This window comes from Cyclopterus lumpus, chromosome 16 (genome assembly GCF_009769545.1).
Source record: "Cyclopterus lumpus isolate fCycLum1 chromosome 16, fCycLum1.pri, whole genome shotgun sequence".
Lineage (NCBI taxonomy): Eukaryota > Metazoa > Chordata > Actinopteri > Perciformes > Cyclopteridae > Cyclopterus > Cyclopterus lumpus.
In genome coordinates this window covers 15689259-15707332 of record NC_046981.1, presented here as the reverse complement: position 1 = coordinate 15707332, position 18074 = coordinate 15689259, and the positions used below count along the sequence as shown (strand labels likewise).

General features: G+C 43.0%; 1 protein-coding gene across 2 annotated transcripts; it reads right to left on the bottom strand.

Moving 5' to 3' along the window:
• Positions 1-775: 775 nt before the first annotated feature.
• On the bottom strand, positions 776-16104 carry ago1 (argonaute RISC component 1). Of its 2 annotated transcripts, XM_034553478.1 has the most exons (19): positions 16080-16104; positions 12518-12704; positions 9921-10041; positions 8349-8530; positions 7653-7789; positions 7210-7344; positions 6965-7052; positions 6004-6151; positions 5702-5821; positions 5478-5600; positions 5157-5290; positions 4672-4856; positions 4373-4532; positions 3924-4014; positions 2253-2447; positions 2003-2137; positions 1785-1886; positions 1449-1648; positions 776-893 (listed from the first exon to the last, which is right to left on the bottom strand). In XM_034553478.1, exons 1-19 carry the CDS (start codon positions 16102-16104, stop codon positions 785-787), a joined length of 2577 nt encoding a protein of 858 aa, XP_034409369.1. In that variant the 3' UTR covers positions 776-784. The 2 variants fall into 2 exon arrangements, with proteins under 2 accessions (XP_034409369.1, XP_034409370.1); XM_034553479.1 differs by lacking the exons at positions 1785-1886; positions 12518-12704; positions 16080-16104 and having other exon boundaries at positions 9921-10040.
• Positions 16105-18074: the final 1970 nt, after the last annotated feature.

Below are 18074 nucleotides of genomic sequence, written 5' to 3'. Positions count from 1 at the left end.
GCACAGAGAGTGCTGCAGGACTTCTCTCCTGTGTCTACGATATGCTACACCTGCTCTTTCTGTCTCTGCTAATATAAAGACCAGAGGACTAGCCTCACATGTGCTAACAAACTCTTATGTGCAGGACTGGTAGCACCTACATGCTAACACTAAGTGCTAATGTACATACCTCAGACTCCTCAAGGCAGTTAAAAAAAAAAAAAAAAAAACATTATTCAAAAACATGAATGTAGTTCATAAAGATGATCAAATGATACATGTAGGTGTGCGTGCCCAGTACCATCCCTCTGGAGGATCCCTGTACTAGGGGCTCGGAACACTGGCATCCGGCAATTCGGATGGGTAAAGAGGCAGCATCGTGGTGGCAGTTAAAAGAGTTTGTGATTTTTTTTTTAACCTGCTTTTCCTCCCATCCATATTGCATACTGACATACACAGGAATGTGAAGGTAGCATACAATACAATTACAGAATAATACCCACGTTAAAACCTTTTTTTTCACATAAAAAGAGCAATAGTCCTGGTAAAGTAAAAACAATAAAAATGACAATAATAATAATAATAATATTCATAACTGTTTTGAGTGCATGAGGCTGTAAAGTCTGCCTGTGTTTTACAGGTGATGGGCCTTATGTTTGTAGGTTTTGGGTGAATGACTGGCAGGTCTGCGGAGTATGCCTGGTGGGCAGTCATTTGGAATAAGAGATGAGGTGGTGGTGGGCTGTGTGCCCACTCAGGCAGAAATGAGGGGGAGGGGTTCGATTGTGGGAATGTTTGGTGTAGCTCAGGCGAAGTACATGGTCCTCAGGGTGTCGTGGTGAATCTGAACAGCTTTGGCCAGCGCCTGGGGGTCCCGACCGTTACTCTGACCAGACACATGGCTGCCCTCTCCACTGCAGAGAGATGACGGGGAGGGAAGTCGCAGAGCAAAGATCAGTCACACTTCATTTGTATCAGAGTTAATTAGCAGCTTTGGTGAATACTCAATTCTGATTACGGCATTCTACGGTCTGATATTTATTCAGAGCAGACCTCTGCTATGAATAACAGAACGTTGCCATGGACACAGCTCTCACCCCTGTACACAACGAGAGGACACCATTGTGTCATATTATTGATCTCTTTAGTAAATAGCTCTGTAATAAGTGACATGTACAGTGTGTGGGTCATTATTGCAAAATGGATGTTGACAGAGTGAGCATCCTTGATTTATCCTGAAGCTTTGCTGTACATTCTCCCTTACACATCAGTAATCAGTAGTCTCTCAAACGTGGGGTCACTTAATTTGCAGACAGTGTCACAGAGCAAGTACATTAGGACCGGTGTAAATACATTTAAAATATTTCAATGAAAATGACTTGAATTTACATAACAAAATTACGATTTTTCCAATAACTGGGGTGTAAATGTTTTGGGGACCAAAAGTTGTCTTTCAAAACCGCACTCACCTGTCATGTTCTTTGTCCACCAGATGGTAACGGGCACGGAAGGCCACAAGACGGGCATAGTAGGCTGGCGCGGGGATGGAGACTGAGCGGGTACAGCGCACGTAGGTGTGGCACAACTGGTACGTTAGAATCTGCAACTCATCAGCCGTGAAACGATTGTCATCCCATAAGACGTAGTAATGAGACGGCCGGCTGGTACCCTGGAGACAGAGGGAAGGCAATAATTATGGGATGAAACACACAAAATATGCCTATGCAACAGTACTGGGGTTAGAGGCCTTCATCTATTCAGGGTTTTTTTAAAACACCAAAACATGTTTCTTCTGTCAATATTACCTGTATGCCCGCGTGGCTGCACAGGTAGAAGTCAAACTCAAAGGGATGAGTGATGCTGGTGTCCACTGTAGTCCCTGCAGGAATATTCCCACTCTTCCCAATCTATCACACACAAAATATGTATTATTACACATATCAAAACAAGTAACTGTGAAAAGAGAACAATTATTAAAATAATAATAATAATAATAATAATAGTTTGAAAATAAAAAGCCCACCCTTTCAGACTTGTCAGCACAAAAGAGGCGTGTGTGGTGGCGTTTCTGCACCACAATGTAAGTGATGCCTGGCTGATAGTCTTTCTCCAGCTTGATGCACGCATCTCTGATGGCCAGGAGCTCGTAGTGGAGAATCTGCACACCAAAACATTGTTTTCTGTGCACCAACTATGATATAATAAATTGAGGTAGGCATTTTTACATATGTAGGACAGTCCAATGGAGTCTAGTATATCCGTTTCAACCTTACCTGTGGCAACTGTCCCTCAGGAACTCCATCTCTGTAGAAAATGATCCTGGTGGGCTTGAACCGGGTCGACTTGTAGAACTGAATTAACAGTTCGCGCACCATGTACGACAAATCTTCAATGATCTCCTGCCTGGGCCTCTGGACTCGCACTGTGGCACAGTATCTGCTGGGATGAGCATCCATACTGCCTACCACCTGGAGGAGACAGTTAGAAGGAAGTGACAGAGTTGAACATGGAACACTAACGGGGCTTAGTGACACATATGCATAATATGATAAGGTGCTTTGCATTAAGGTATCCATCAAATTTAAGACAGAGAAACAGTTAGACTCCAACTCAATCCACAGTTACCACTCATTGGTCCCAATGCATACATTTGTACGTTAGCATCCCCTACAAGCTGCCACTGGGAAGTGTGGGAGGCTTTTCATCAGCCTTTTATTTTTCTTCCCTCAAATTCTTCCACTGCACTACAATCATAATTTTTAAACCAGTTTTCCACAGTCGGGAGAAACAAGACAGACCCATTACATTCCACTCTCCTCTCCCATCCTCTATATGTGTGACTGGGGCATTTGTCATAATTGCTAGGCAACAACACAGCCAACCACAGCTGAGCTGAGGTCAAGGGCGAACGGGGGCTGACGTCATTTCCTTTTTGAATGCGAGTCAGAGATGAGCCATTTGTTTCCCTTTATCCCTAGCCTGACCTCTTTCAAAAAATGTTTGTGTTTACTGTGTATCCGAGCCTTAACAAAAAGTCAGATTGACTGCAGTGTCCCAGGAAATGGACTTTCAAAGCAGGACATTGCCACTAATTTAATGCAATAAATAATAAAGTAAACAAAGCACTTTGACAGTTCTTCAGGCTTAATTGCTTGTTCAGTCTTATGAACTGCCTGAGAGTGCTTAGACTTAAGTTATAAATTAGGGCTTCATTAATGATGTTTTAATGAAAATGCCAAAATGAATTACAAATGCCCATCCAAAGTTACCAGAGCTCAAGGTGATGAATTAATCTAGTCATATTCATCCATCGATGAAACAGTCAAAAAACATCAGTGCATTTCCCCATTCCTTTGGTGCATTCATGTTCCTATAACAGTCGAGTTGATAATAAAAACTCACATATGAATGGAATATAATGAAGCTGTGTTAAAGATTAAAAAAGGTATTAAAGCTCTTCTGCCTCAAACATACAATTCATGGCTGTAGGATTCTTTACCAGCATTGCTGTGTGCCACAGTCCCACAGTGCCACTGTTACCAAGCAACCATGACCATGTGTGTTTGCCGTTCTATGACATCTTGAGGTCATTTGCATTATTTACATCATCTTTCTTTTTTGTGCCCCTGTCAAACGTACATGCATATGCTGCATGTGTCCAACACAAATTGAACCTGCCCGACAGCCATGCAAATCAATTCTGTGAAATGTAGGAATCAATTACTTTGACTTGTTGGAATCTATAAGACTTCATTTAACTAGTCTTTAAATGCCCATCACAACCTAGAGAGGCAAAAGCACTGCAGTGTCCGCCGCACATTACTTCAACATGCATGTCCTGATCATCTGTGACATGCAATATTAGCACATTCCCTTCCTTTTTCCTGAGTTGTGTTCAAGGTCAACTAGTGTTGTTTAATGAAGGTGTTATTTATGTGACTTACAGCAGTAATGGAGGGCTTCTTGCCATCTCCAGCAGGGGGGTGCGTGACGTCTGCTCCCAGGAAGATAACCGGCTGCTGGAACACTGCTGACCTGAGAGTGAGAGGAGGAGATGCAAATTACACTCGCTCTTAAATGCATCTTTGGTCGTAATATTGCAGGAGCCGCTTCTAATTGACGGAAAGTTGATAGATTCATAAATATGAAATAAACTTTAAGATGATAATAATTATATGGTTTAACAGTGCCATGTATGTAAAAACTGCAGTCCCAGATCTTATATGGACAGCAATGACCTGTGGCAGTAGTCCACCATGAATGGGTTACATAAAAATGTCAAACACCCGTTTATATATATATACCTGACAAAATTCTTATTTAAATTCTCACTCCGGTCCTCCTGCCATAAATGTGTACAACTAATTCAAAAGCAGCCCAAACAAGAGCTCACCGTTGGTGAGGCACCAGGATGTTGTTGATGCCTCCCAGCTTCACGTTGATCTTGAGGCAGAGGTTGGAGAGGGTCTGAGGGGACGTCTTCACCACGTTCTTCACCTGGACGCACTGCGTGGCCATGCCCAGCAGGGTGTCTCCCACACGCTTTACCTCCGCTAAAGGGGACAGTTTGGAAATGGGACATGAAGAACACCATGGTGCTAAAGGGGCCGAGGCAACATTGTGTCAAGTTCGACTTTTGATGTCTCTTGATAATGTATATTTATGAAGAAGAAAACAAATGACACAGCCTACCATAGACAGGAGTTTTTCCTGGCAGGATGACGATGATGAGCTGCAGTCCAGAGTAGGTGTTCTTGAGGTGTCTGAACATGGGCTCCACGCTGTCTGCTCCCTGGGCGTATTTACAGAAACAGGGCTGACCTTGAATCGGCATCCCAGCATCCTTTGAGATTTTACGCAGCTGGTCTGTGAAGTTCCTGAAAGAAAACCAGAGTCGTTGAGACAAAATTAATTTTTCATACTTTACTGTTGCCTCGCACTGTATCTCTTCCCTGTCATCAGGAAATGTTATTAATGATATAATGAAATGAATCATTGTGTTTGAGATACCAAATGTAGGCGAAATATGGCGTTGTGGATACACATTTCTCTCTCTTGCTAGCAGCTAAATTATAAATGAACCGAATGACTTCCCAATATTAAATGCAAAACAGACACATTTTTTTATTCCTCCCAAAATAAATTGATTGCAGCTGTTACCACTCATTAGTACTTACTTGAGCACCTCTTCTCTGCACTGTTTCTGGGGGGCAAAGCAGGCAATCGCCCACACTTTGATCTCGATGCCGTTATAAAACTGCTTTCCCCTCATGTCCCACACTCCCTGGTTGGGGGTTGCGATGGCACGATTCTGTGGAACAGAGGACCGGAGGAGAGAGAATTTGAAACTAAAATCTACTGCAAAATGGCATACACTACTGTGTGTGAGGAAATATACAACTGAAGGAATTTCTGTTTGGAGTGTCCCTACTTCAATACACTCCCATCATGACAAAAAAACTGATCATATTTGAAATAATAAATGAACCATGTATTACCCGTCCTCCATACTGCAGGATAGGGGCTGGAAGCACCCTGCCCGTCACCTCAGCCATTTCATCTTTCACCTTGATCCCAAACTCCTGGATGTACGGGTCCAGGTTGAAGTTAGCATTCTTCATCTGTGCACAGAGAAAGACCATCCATTCGTCATACATTCCCATATATACCGTCGTTACATCCGCTGTGGAGCCTCCCGCCCCCAGTTGTCTCTACAACTCACCAGCCTGCTGATCTCCTCTTGTCTGTCGGGTGCGGAGCGAGCTGTGGCTTTGATCATAGTGGAGGTCTGATTATCTGTCAGCTTCTTGATGCATCGCTGACCTGCTACAATGTTACACACCTGGAACGAGTGAAGCCAGAATCATTGGGCTGTAAATATTGGTTATTCACAATAATTGCATTAATCCTGGATGCATCTCAAAAATAGTTTTCAAGTCGGTGTACATGGTGTTTTCACATATTAATTAAGTGATGGACTTAGTTATTGTATCACAGCTCAATCCTCCTTTAGTCCTTCCTCACCTCCAGAGGCAGGTAGGTGTGCTTCTGCTCCTGCCCCACCTGTAGACAGGGTAGGTGGGGGTATTTTAGCTGCAGGTTGTACTTCTGCTTGAAGTACTGGGCCACTGTACATTCTACTGTCTGCCCACTTTCGAGCTGCAGGGGAAACCTGGTTGACAGGACAAGAAACATGAACTATGGTGTGAGCTGGTAAAAAGGATGAGTTAATGATTGACAGAAGACCTTGTGTGGATACACCCCTGTGGGGTCATGAGTGGCGCCCCAGTGACAAATGCCCCCGTCATCGCAATGCGTCACTTGCCAGCTCCTGGCTTGCCGATTTATCCAGGTTGATATTAAATGTTAAAAGTAATGACAATCACAATTTACGACTCCAAAGTAACATATACAAGTTGCTTACTCAGTTACCAGCAAGCAATTCTCTTTGTCTTCATTTTTATTAAATTATAATTTCAGCACTAGAAATAAATCCTTTTAGATTAAATACTGACGAATACTTAAGAGGAACCTCTCCAATGCAAAAACTTCCCAGGGGATTGAAAACCTTTTGAGGAAATCAGGAACTTTTCCTGCGACGGCAGGGACTAGAGATTAATATAGTTCCTCTAAAAGAGTTCCAGGTGCAAAGAAAGTGCCAGATAAAAAGGGAGAGGTTGGTGTGAGTGCCAGTGAGGGACGAGAGGCGCCACTCGAGCAAAATAAATATCCATTAAAACAGTGAGGCTGTCAACTGTGGAGACAGACGTTCTCAAGTGTTAGGTATTGTTTTCTACCTCTGCATTTCTCCTTTTCATTCATTCATTCAAACATCAGAATCATGCAACTGTACCTACAGAGAACCACAGGATGACCATGTCGTTGTTTCAACAATCCGTCACTGTTCTAATTGGCCTTATCCTCATAGTTCCTCAGATGCAATGGATATACTAATAACGTAGATAAACAATGGGTGCATTCTCACGTTTGGTGGCTGGCAGGTCGTCGGGTGACATTGCATACACGATACTTCCTCCTCATTTGGCCACAGTGAGTCACCTCCACCTTCAGGCCTGGTAATTCCAACATCGAGTGGTGTAAACAGACACAGAAAGACAGACATGATAATTAGAAAAAGAAGAAGAATCTTTAGACGGAGGCATGAAGGTGTACATTTATTTCCTTGTTGAGGGCTCATCATGGTGTGTTTCACACTGGCTAGTCACCCACCTTTAATCTCCTTGGTGAAGCGGACCCTTTGCGAGTCTGTGAGAGTCTTGGGCTGCTCGTCGATATTGCGGATGTCCAAAACTTCACACATGAACTCGATGACAGGCTGGGCTTTGTAGAAGGCCGTGGCAGACACTAGAGGGAAACAGAGAGCAGCAATAAGTCCATAAAGGAGAGCAACTTAACAAAAGGTTGATGGATGCCTGCAACTTTTATGCACCATCACCATTTAAGGTATTTATCAGAGCCAAATTAATGTTACAAACAACCAATAGAAGCCTATATTTATGATATAATTATAAATTAAATAATGTTTAACGATTCAAGTCCTCCTTGATCCCAGATCATTTTTAACTTTTCACTATTTCTGACCCACTGTTTCTGTGCAAAATCAGTAAAAACAATGAGATCCCTGGCTGACTCTCAGTCAGTTGGTGACTCACCATCAATGTTAAGCATCATCTTCCACATGGCGGGGCGCACAGACTGGTGGAAGCCAAACCAGACTTCCCTCCCCCCACCCAGTGGGTGGTAGTATCCTTCAGGTGGGGAGAAAAATGATCGGCCCACTGGAGTGTACCTAATTAGAGGATGTAGGTAGGAGAACATTCTGAATGTGCAAAAAGACTTAATACAAAGCATGACCTCAGTATGACTTCATATCCAGTAAAGCTATCATCTCATGAAGGAGGTTTCAGAATACACTCAATAGAAGAAGAAAAAAGAAACCTGCATGGAAAAACACTAAAAAGGGAGTTAAGAGGAACATTGCCGTGTTTATCTGAAACAGACAAAAGACAGGGAAACATTCCCACTAAACTTTTCAAACTGTGGCTTGAAGAGCTATCGTTATACCCGTGCCCTGCATTGTTCAGTGGATACATTCACACAGGTCTCAGCTCACAACCTTTGTTTCGTGACTCTGACCCCTGGAGCTATGAAGGTCCGATGTATGCGAGTAGAACCGTCCAGCTAACCTTGCTCGGCTGCACTGACTACTACTATTACTTTGACAACTTGGCAAAAACATGAATGATTCATGTACATGAATATAACTCAATTTGACAGGCGTGCGGGTGTTGCCGTATGTATGTGCGAGTGTTTGTGTAACTGAGCGAGAAAGGGTAACGACGGTGTACCTCATAGAGGCCAGGTGGCGCATGGCCACATCCAGAGCTTGGACCGAGTCAAGGGGGACCTGCAGCCGACCGCTGACCAGAGTCTCCTGAAGCAGGCGCCATGACACTATGGCCAGCCAACGGATGGACACCTTGAAGATTCGATCTTTGCCCTCACCTGGGATGGTTACCTCAAAATCCACCTGGAGAAATAGAGGACAGAAAAGACAGAAACGGAGAGGGGAGGTAAAGAACAAGGCTGCAGGAGAAGGAGAACCACAACAACCACCAGAAATTGAATGAAGATGGGCTATTAGCAAGAAAAGATCGTTATCAAGCTGTGCAGCATACTGGAAACCCAATTTCATACAAGATTCCTTATTCAAGAAGGCATTTCACACAAAAGTGGGTGGTTCAGAAACAGAAAAGAGTTGGATGTGAAGATTTAATACGTTGAAGTGTGTACGGGAAATGTGACGCTACAGCCAGCCGCTTAGATTGGCATTAAGACTGGAAACTGGAAAATACAGCTCGGGCCACCCCTCTTTTTTGGTTCCTCTGCTGTGCCTGTGGTTTCTGTCTCCAGGGCTGCAGACCTGATTGCAGAGTAATCAGTGACATTGGACACACCTGGGCCAGTTGTGCCCAATGCATAAAAACTTGAGCAGCTCTGCCTGTAGCACATCATGCAGCCTTGTTGGCACTTTTTTTTTTAAACATCACTGTAGCACATGTTGAGCCTGCTACAGTTTACAGACTTTACAGATTCCTCCCATCCATTTGTTTGTTTGACTTATTTTGACCTGTGTTTTTGTCACAATTTTAGTGCTGGGCTGTGACACCAGGCTCTCTCCAAAAGTAACACAATCCACCTACTAGCACCTCTAGAGCTCACTTATTAACACATATCTTGTTTGTAAAAAATTGTTATAGATGTGTTGGACTATTTTGAACAAAGGTTGCTATATTTGCACTGCGGAGGGGTGATGTAGAAAGGCCATAATTATGGTCTATATTACTCTAAATGGGACCACAATTTACTAAACTAACATCATGCTGTATTGTACTGCGATTGAGACCATAAACTCATGTTGACAATGTTTACTGAGTAAAACAAGTGAAAAGTAGGGTCATTTTCTCATAGACTTCAATACAATCAAGACTCCACCTGCTGGCCAGTAGAGAAGATGCACGTTTTAAGACACTTCCGCATTGGCTTCACTGGCCGTGGACTAATGTATTATCTAACTCTCTGCAAGAAAGTGAATAAGAGCTATTCCTTAAAATTCAAAGACAGAACTCGAGGTTCTCAAATGTACATTAAAGTAGAAGTCCCCAATGAGACAGCTAGTGTTCCATAATACAATAGGTGTCTGTGATTGTTATGAATACTGGGATAGACATAAGTGCTTTACAGGAGATAAATAGTGCTTTCTATTCAGTGTTTTTCATAAACCCTTCCTCCCCTTGAGAAACAGTGTAACTCCTGTTCCAACGGGTCTTAAGATTGACTTTATTGATCCCCGAAGATAAATTAGTTGATGATAATAGCATTGTGTAACATTTTAAAGCAAAACAACTTCAAACATCTACCTTCTCACTCCCAATAGGAAGCGCTAGCACCGTGTAGATGTTCTTCTTGCCGTCATACACTGGCTTCCTGTCACCAAAGAGTTGGGGCTTGAAGTGTTGCACCATGTATTCCACCACCTCCCTGTAGGAAGCGACACACACAAACACAGTATGGGATTAACGCGCGCCAAAAAGAAAGAAAGAGACCCTGCTCTGCCAATTAAATCCATCATCTGATCAGGTGGGGGGGAGGGGCAGTTCTAAAGATGATAGAATATTGATCAAGCAGGGTGCAGCTGTTGGGTGCAATATCTCATGGTCACAGGGGGAGGACAAAAAGAACAGGGGCCCACTTTTCAATGCACGGTGCCTTGGCCTTCATAGAAGGGAGGGGGGGTTGTTCTGAAAAGAAACAGGTCAAAGGGCTTGACCTTTGCAGGCCTTCTTAGAACCTTTGTCTCAAACCGTAAAACCAAAAGAAACCCTCTCTGAATGTTAAAGCAGGTGTATAAACACATACAACTTTCAGGGATTCTTCCATAGAATTTCAGGTTTTCTTACTGTTCAGTAACCATGTATTTGTAATTGATTTGTTTCCATTACTGTTCCCACACTTGTTAATTGGGAGGACAGCAAAGCTCAAGGAGTCTCCTAGAGTGTTCTTGTCTCTGCTGTTCACAAAATATTGCCTATTCAATCAAGGAACAAATGTGGCGTGAGGCCACAAGTATTAAGTCAGGGCTGTTTAAATACAGATCAACACATAATGTCAAGTTATTCTTTTCAATTTTGGGGGGAAATAATAAATACAGTTATCATTAAAATGGTGTAAGTCTAAACAAACGTTTCAACAATAATGGCTCCCCAACATTTTTAAACTAGCATCTTCCTTCAAATAGACAGATGCAAAAAGACACAGACCATCTATCAGGGCTTCCTAGATTGATTCTAATCTAACCATTTTACACCCCATCTTTCTAAATGAGTATTGCCGATTCTCCAAAGGGCCAAGGCCATTAGTCAGCAGCACTGGGACAGTAAACCTGAGTGCTCGTGGATTGGGGTAGTGCCTAGACACTGACAAAACACAGAGTTGGCCTATATAGATCATATTCCTGCTTCAAGCCTGTCTCTGATACCTGACACATAACTCCACACAAAAGACCACACAATGTATCTTGTTGACTGCCACCTCATAGTGTGACATGACAATGTGAATCTGAAGCACAGAGAGAAGAGAAAAAGGGAAAATGGCATTCTTGTTTTTAATTGGTTGCAGCAGAAAATAAATGAAGGGGGCAATACACTGAGCACCTATCTCCTCTTCTCTCTCTCCTTATGGATGAATTTACATCTCTCCATTGCACCTTATTAACTCTGCTTCCTCCCCGGAGTCGTTGTGACTTCACGTCTCATAGGGTCCATTGGACCTGGAGGTGTCTGATGCTGGTGAGCCGGCCTCCCGCGTTGGCCCTGCTGATGCCCCGCCCCCCCTCCTCTCTACCTCCTTCTGTTTCATGGATTGGAGTTCCATTCATACATTGTCATATTCATGTAATGTGTTTATGTAACTTTGTAAATGCTGTTCATTCTGTACACATGACATCTATTGCTTCTGTCCATCCGGGGAGAGGGATCCTCCTCTGTTGCTCTCCTGAAGGTTTCTTCTCTTTTTTCCCTGTCAAAGGTTATTTTTGGGGAGTTTTTCCTGATCCGATGTGAGGTCAAAGGTCAGGGATGTCGTATGTGTACAGATTGTAAAGCCCTCTGAGGCAAATTTGTAATTTGTGATATTGGGCTATACAAAATAAACTGAATTGAATTGAATTGGAATTAAAAACAGTCTAGGAATGAATGGTTTCATGAAAAGAATATCTTGAGATTGCAAGCATGTAGTTACTTGCAACATGCTTGCAATCTCAGTATATTTTTTTCATGTGACTTTTGATTTTGACCCAATCTTTAAATTGATCCTGCATCAGACAGCAAACGATTCAAGCCCACTTACAAGGTGAAAAGGTACTGCCTGAGGAGAAGGCTTCCTACTGCTTACTGTGAAGTGAAACCCATGCATACTTAGGCGTTTTATTTTAGATGGATTCTACAAGAATAATGCACATTAAAGCTAGTAAGACCAATCTATGACAGGCAGTCACGGGCCAAAACAATAGTAAATGCATACTTTTTAACCAGTTGCAACCACTGCATGTAAAAGCGTGTCTAGACCTGAAACTCAATCTTGAGAGAGGAGCTCTGCTTTAGCTGCAACAGGTATATTTCAATATTATTTCCATCACAAACTTAAAAAATAATTATTGTTATTTTAATTATTTAATTAGTTGATACAAAGAATAAGATTTAAATCCCAGTTGCATTGTTCATGCTGAAAGTAGTGGCGACTGTTGGGCTTTCACTATACAATTTCAACCTGTTCCACTCTGCAGACACTTCAGCTGCTTGTTGACTTCTTAGAATGCATACCTTGCTGCCACAAGATAATAAATAACCACTTATGATATGTGACAACAGACAAGTACTGATCGTTTAGATTCATTTGGGACATCACAGACGAGACACACAAGAAACACCAGATGAAGGGTGTAGCCACGTCCTATTACCTGTTGACTCTACGCGGGCACTTGTCGGGCTTAATGTCCACCTCATAGTGATGGACGTCAATCTTTGGAATCTCCACCTCAAAGTAGTTGGCCAGCAGCTTGATGGGCTTGCCCACGGTACCCATGCCTGGCCGACGGGGGGCATGGAACACCTGCTGCAGGGGTGGGGGGAAGTCCTCCATGGGCTCTGGACAGACAGGAGAAAGGGAGCCATTGATGAGGAGAGGTGACAGAGGGGAGGCGTTTCAGAGCCAGACATGGTAGGAATGAGGAAAGAGATAAACAACAGTTAAAAGTGAGGAGGTGGCAAAGGAAGTGGTTGTGAGCAGCAGAGGCCAAGGAGATGAGGGCGAGGAATGTGGAAGAAGTCGGGAAGGAAGCATCGTCAGGGGCCAAGAGGACATGATAGGTGGACAACCGAGTGAATGGCAGGCACAGGAAGAGATTATCAGAATGGATCAGTAAAGCAGCGAATTTTATAATAACCTTGTTATTATGTATGTTTTATATAACATACATCTTTTGTATGTTATATAAAAGACCAGTCATGGGTGACGGACAGAGATATTGACATGGCATAAGGGGAACAGAAACATAAGGTCAAATGAGGATGGACAGGGGAGAGAAGGGGGAGGGTGATAGAAAGATAAATTATGGCAGGGGAAGAAAAGGAAAACATTGTGATTTTTAAGAGAATTTATCTTATTCAGTCAAGATGTCAGAGGGGGTTCTGGGATTCGGCATACTCCACCCTTATTTTTTACATTGTATAGACCAATTGACACATCAAATAATAGTAAAAATGATGTGCAGATTTTATATCGATAATGAAAATAAAATCTTGCCTTAACATTTTTTCAATTTCAAAATAGGTCTTTCTGGAAATGTCTTCATCTGTGTCAGTTATTTTTCAGTGGTTTAAATTTGGCATTTGTTGGTTCAAACTAGGCCAAAAGAAAAAAGCAGCATTTCATTGGCAGTTGAAGTAACAAGGATTCCACTGCATACACCGATTAGTGACCATCATGTCTTAAAAACAAGTCTGAGCCAGTCAGGAGAGGATGGGGTGGGGTGGGGGTGGGTGGAAGGGGGGTCCTGGACTGGGTGCTAGATGTGAAGCTAGCTATGACTCCTGCCTGAGAGGGGCCCAGTGCCCTAACCTCTGGGTCCCCAGAGAACAGTCCCCCTCTACCACAACAAAGACCCCAGCTGCCCTGCTCCTCTATCTCACACACACACAAACACACACACAAAAACGCGGGTGTACGAATAAGAGGGAGCACCCTTGCTACGGTGAACACACACACCCTCATACACAGAAACAGAGGGGGCCCCCTCTACATTCTCAGCCTCACCATGGAGACACCACGGCAACACAGCATTGTCATGGATATCAGGGGACCTGTGTGTGTGTGTGTGTGTGTGTGGCTGTTAGAGGAGATATGGGAGGAGGCAGGGTGCCGCTGTGGTCATATTGAAGAGACTGTGGTCTTTTCGGTCACTACACTAAGCGATGTGGATCCAAAATTGGAAAAGCTCTGCTTTAAATGATGGAAATGCTCAGGTCCAACGTACCACTCAATCATGTGCTCACTAAGCCTTTCGGCAATGCCAAACTGACAGGAAGAGTAACGTCATCCACGAAACAGCGAAAGATGCGTGTAGAATCACACTTCACTGCCCCGACTCGGACACACCATAAACACAGACGCCAGACATGTGCTGACCACACGTACTCCATGTGCAGGAGAGCATGTAGATGTGTGTGAATACTCAAGTGTCTCCAGTGAGTTGTGACCGCCGCGCACTCGCACAATGACACACACTTTTCCCTCGTGCCAGTGAAGGCAGATGGTGAGCGCTTTCACACATCCCAAGACAATAGCAGTGTTTCCCGGGCGGTAAGCCTGAAAGCAGAGCTTTTGGTGCTGCATCACAACATGAAGACGCTCACAACTTTCTGCCTACGATGACGTAACGAGCAATAAGACCAAGAAGTCCCATGGGAAAGGACTACTATCAAGTCATTTCAAGGGGAAACATGTACATTTGTATGATCCTTTGGTGAGACACATAGTACAGCGTCTTCAAGCATTCAGTAATGCTCTCATTCTGAATTCAGTGTGTTACTTTAAAATAATTAAATTTTTCTGAATTCAAGTGTGGCTAATGATAAAGAATGAGCACTACTGAGCTTCAGTGCAAGCAGAAATATTTGAAAAATTGCCTCACAAAAGACATGAGGCTTTAAAATGTTAAAATAGGGAACAGTGGTGACCCCCGTCCCTCATCAGGAGAGCACAACAGGCCAAGTGCATGAATGAGAAAGGAACAGACAATTATGCATCAATTGTTTTGTCCAAATAGTTCTCTAAATAATTGGCTGTTGACCATGAGCTAAACATGGCAATCAGCTCTATCTTGGAAAATAGCACATTGAATAATCACACTTCAAACACAAAAGCAGACACTGAGATGAGGGGCCCCTCGGGACCCTTCCCCCCATCCTAAAAAAATTAAAACAAGCCTATTCAACTGAATTACATGTTCAGTGTTTGGATTGACAACATCATTTCAATCTCAGGCATACTTGTACAAATAAAAGTACAGTTATGAGTTCACCAATCATCTTCTTCTTCAAATAAAATAGCATTCCATTTGCCTTACCAAAGTACAAGACCGACTCAAGGCTAGATTATGAATGCTAGGGTTCAGGATTTTCCGCAATAGGTGGACTTTAGACCTGTGCATAAAGGCAAACACTAACTAGTTTGTGTTTTAATTGGCTGCTTCCACACCTCAGCCATCAAAGAAACCTGCTCAATAAAGAGCAGCACCAGCACTGATAAGCACTAGTAGATCTCAAGCATGCAGATTGAAGCTCCACATATGATGCACTGCACATGCTTCTCAGTCTTTCCAGGTCTAAAATAAGAAGAGCTTCCGTAAACTCTAACAGCAGGGATGCACAAATATCCCAATTACGGAATATGTTTGGTTCAACATTTTATAAATAATTGATGTTGAAAGTCTGTGTCCCTGAGGTGTGCGTGCAATGTACAGATGTTAAGACCACCTGAGCAGTGTGACCATCCCCAATCTGCAAGTGAACAGGGAGGCCAGTCTGCTGTGTGGGGAGTGCGGGGTGCAGCCAGCTGCTGCTGCTGCTGCTGTGGTGCTGCTGCTGCTTAAAGCCGGGCTTCACCTCATCCCTCCTCACCCAGATTCCCACGACCTCCCTGCCCCCGCGCATGGCTGAGAATATCGTCAGCGCTCCTCGAAAAGCTCGTCTACAGCTATTAATCTGGAATGAATAATCTCTACGAAGTAGTCTGCATGCAGACTACCAGAGAGCCCCCTCCACCTCCACCTCCATCTCCATCTCGTTGCGATGCAACAGACGGGGTTCTCACCCAGCGTCCCTCTCCACCCCCCTGACGCGAAGGCCAGCCTCCGGAGCCCCGTTTCCAATTGCATTATATGTGTTTGCAGCAACCATAACTCGGACATGCAGACTGATACCATTTAAAACCAGTAAAGTTTTAAAAAAAAATAAACCTACCAGCGCCAGACGGTCCCGGCTCCATCCCATTCACTTAGCTGCGCGGGCACAAGCTAGCTTGTCCGGGTCCTATGGTCAAACCGCCGGCCCCTTCAGGCTGGAAGCGTCTCAGACTTCCAGCCCCCTCCTCTCCGCGTGTAGTCTTCTCCTTCTCTCCGTGCTCCCCCCGCCCCCTGCCCCTACCAGAGCCCCCCCAGAACCCGCAGAGGAGTTGAGGCTAACGGCTGAAAGCTGCCGCTTGCTCGTCCGCCCACTGAGCCTGGAGGCAGTAACGGGAGAGCTGCAGGGCGATGCCGTCTTATTTGGGACCGGTCTTGCTCTGCGGGGAGGTGTGGTCTTTACCTGGCGCCGTGATTTGGCCGAGTCGTTCGCGTCGCTGTGGTTTCTCGTCTGTCTGTTGTGCTCCTACTCACCGTTCAAAAAGGATTTTCCATCGGAATAAAAAAAAGGCCAGCCCCTCACTCCCTAACACCCCCACCCCTCTAAAAAAACTTCTTCTTTGCCATTAGAAAGTGCAAAGGAACTGTTGATGAACTTGTTGTCACACCCCAGAGGTCGAAAGAGGAACTACACTGCATATATGCAAATATGGCCAGCAGCAAGTGTAAGGACAAGCTCACAAGCTCACGGTGTCTTTAATGTTTATTACAGAAACAAGGGATCCATAACGATATTAGCACATACACCCACAATAAGTAACCATACAAATAATGAAATATGTAACTTATTTAATTGGCAAAACAACGGTAAAATCCCATTTTAGTTGGTGTGATTTTTCATGGGTCTTCATCAAATTCTTTTTTTTAATCTCACTAGCAAAATCCGTTTTTAATCGTTCAATGTACTGTGATTTTGTTACAAATAGATATACACACTTTTTTTTTTGTATCTTCTATTTGTTGGACTTAAGTCACAGCTCTTCATATTATTGCAGAGCCCTCATCAAGTCCTCAGTCAACTTATTGTCATCCTCAGCTCCCAAAAGTTGTATACTTTACTTTTCTCCACATAGGCCATTGTGATCCTATTAGGTTAGATTACCTTTCTTTTAATTGTTATGCTTGGATATGCACATGATTATTCTCCATCTAGGATTTATTAAAGACCTCAATCGCAGTCTGAAAGACATTGAATCCTGGTTGGCGGAAGTCTTTCATAAACTTTTTTAGAATATATCTGAAATTATATTATTTGAACCACATGAACCTCATTCCTTCCTTTTTTATTAATCAATTGATCAAGTAATAATTTCAGTAATAATTCATAATATTATTTCATTATTATACAATGTTTGGGTCCCAATATACTATTTGTTCGTGTACACTTTAAATTTGTCTGCACACATCACCTGTTAAAAACATTATGATATGAAACCCATTTTAGTATTTAAAAAGAAGGCTATATGGGGTATGAATATATTAAATATGAGTAAGGCAGTGGTGGAAAGTACACTGTATACATATTTGTGAGAGTATTTCCATTTTACTTTACAAGACTTTATACTTCAACTTCACTAATTGTGCACATTGTTTGTATATATATATAAATATATATATATATATATATATATTGATTTTTGCTAATTAGTCAACCAATGAATACATTTATAATATTCATAGAGATCAAAGACATACATTTATTTGTCAATGTTTTGTTTAGTTTTTAATAAAATGTGTTAAAATTTGAGGATTAGTAAGTGTAACAGCTAGAGTATACCTGTCTTGTTAAAATATTGTATGCAAGAGTTCCCTTGTTGAAAGGAACTGAGCGAGATTTAGTGGCATCTAGTGGTGAGGTTGGAGATTGCAAGCAACAACAGACCCCTCCATTCATCAAGTGTGGCCCTTGTTCCCACGCATTAAGTTATAGAACATCATTAGTTGTGGTCATCAATAGTGTTTCCATCACTAGTTTAGCTTTTTGCATCACTGCTCCTCCATCTTATTGCACCCAGCCGACGTCAGTGTTTGTCCCACAGTAACATTTGTCCTCCTA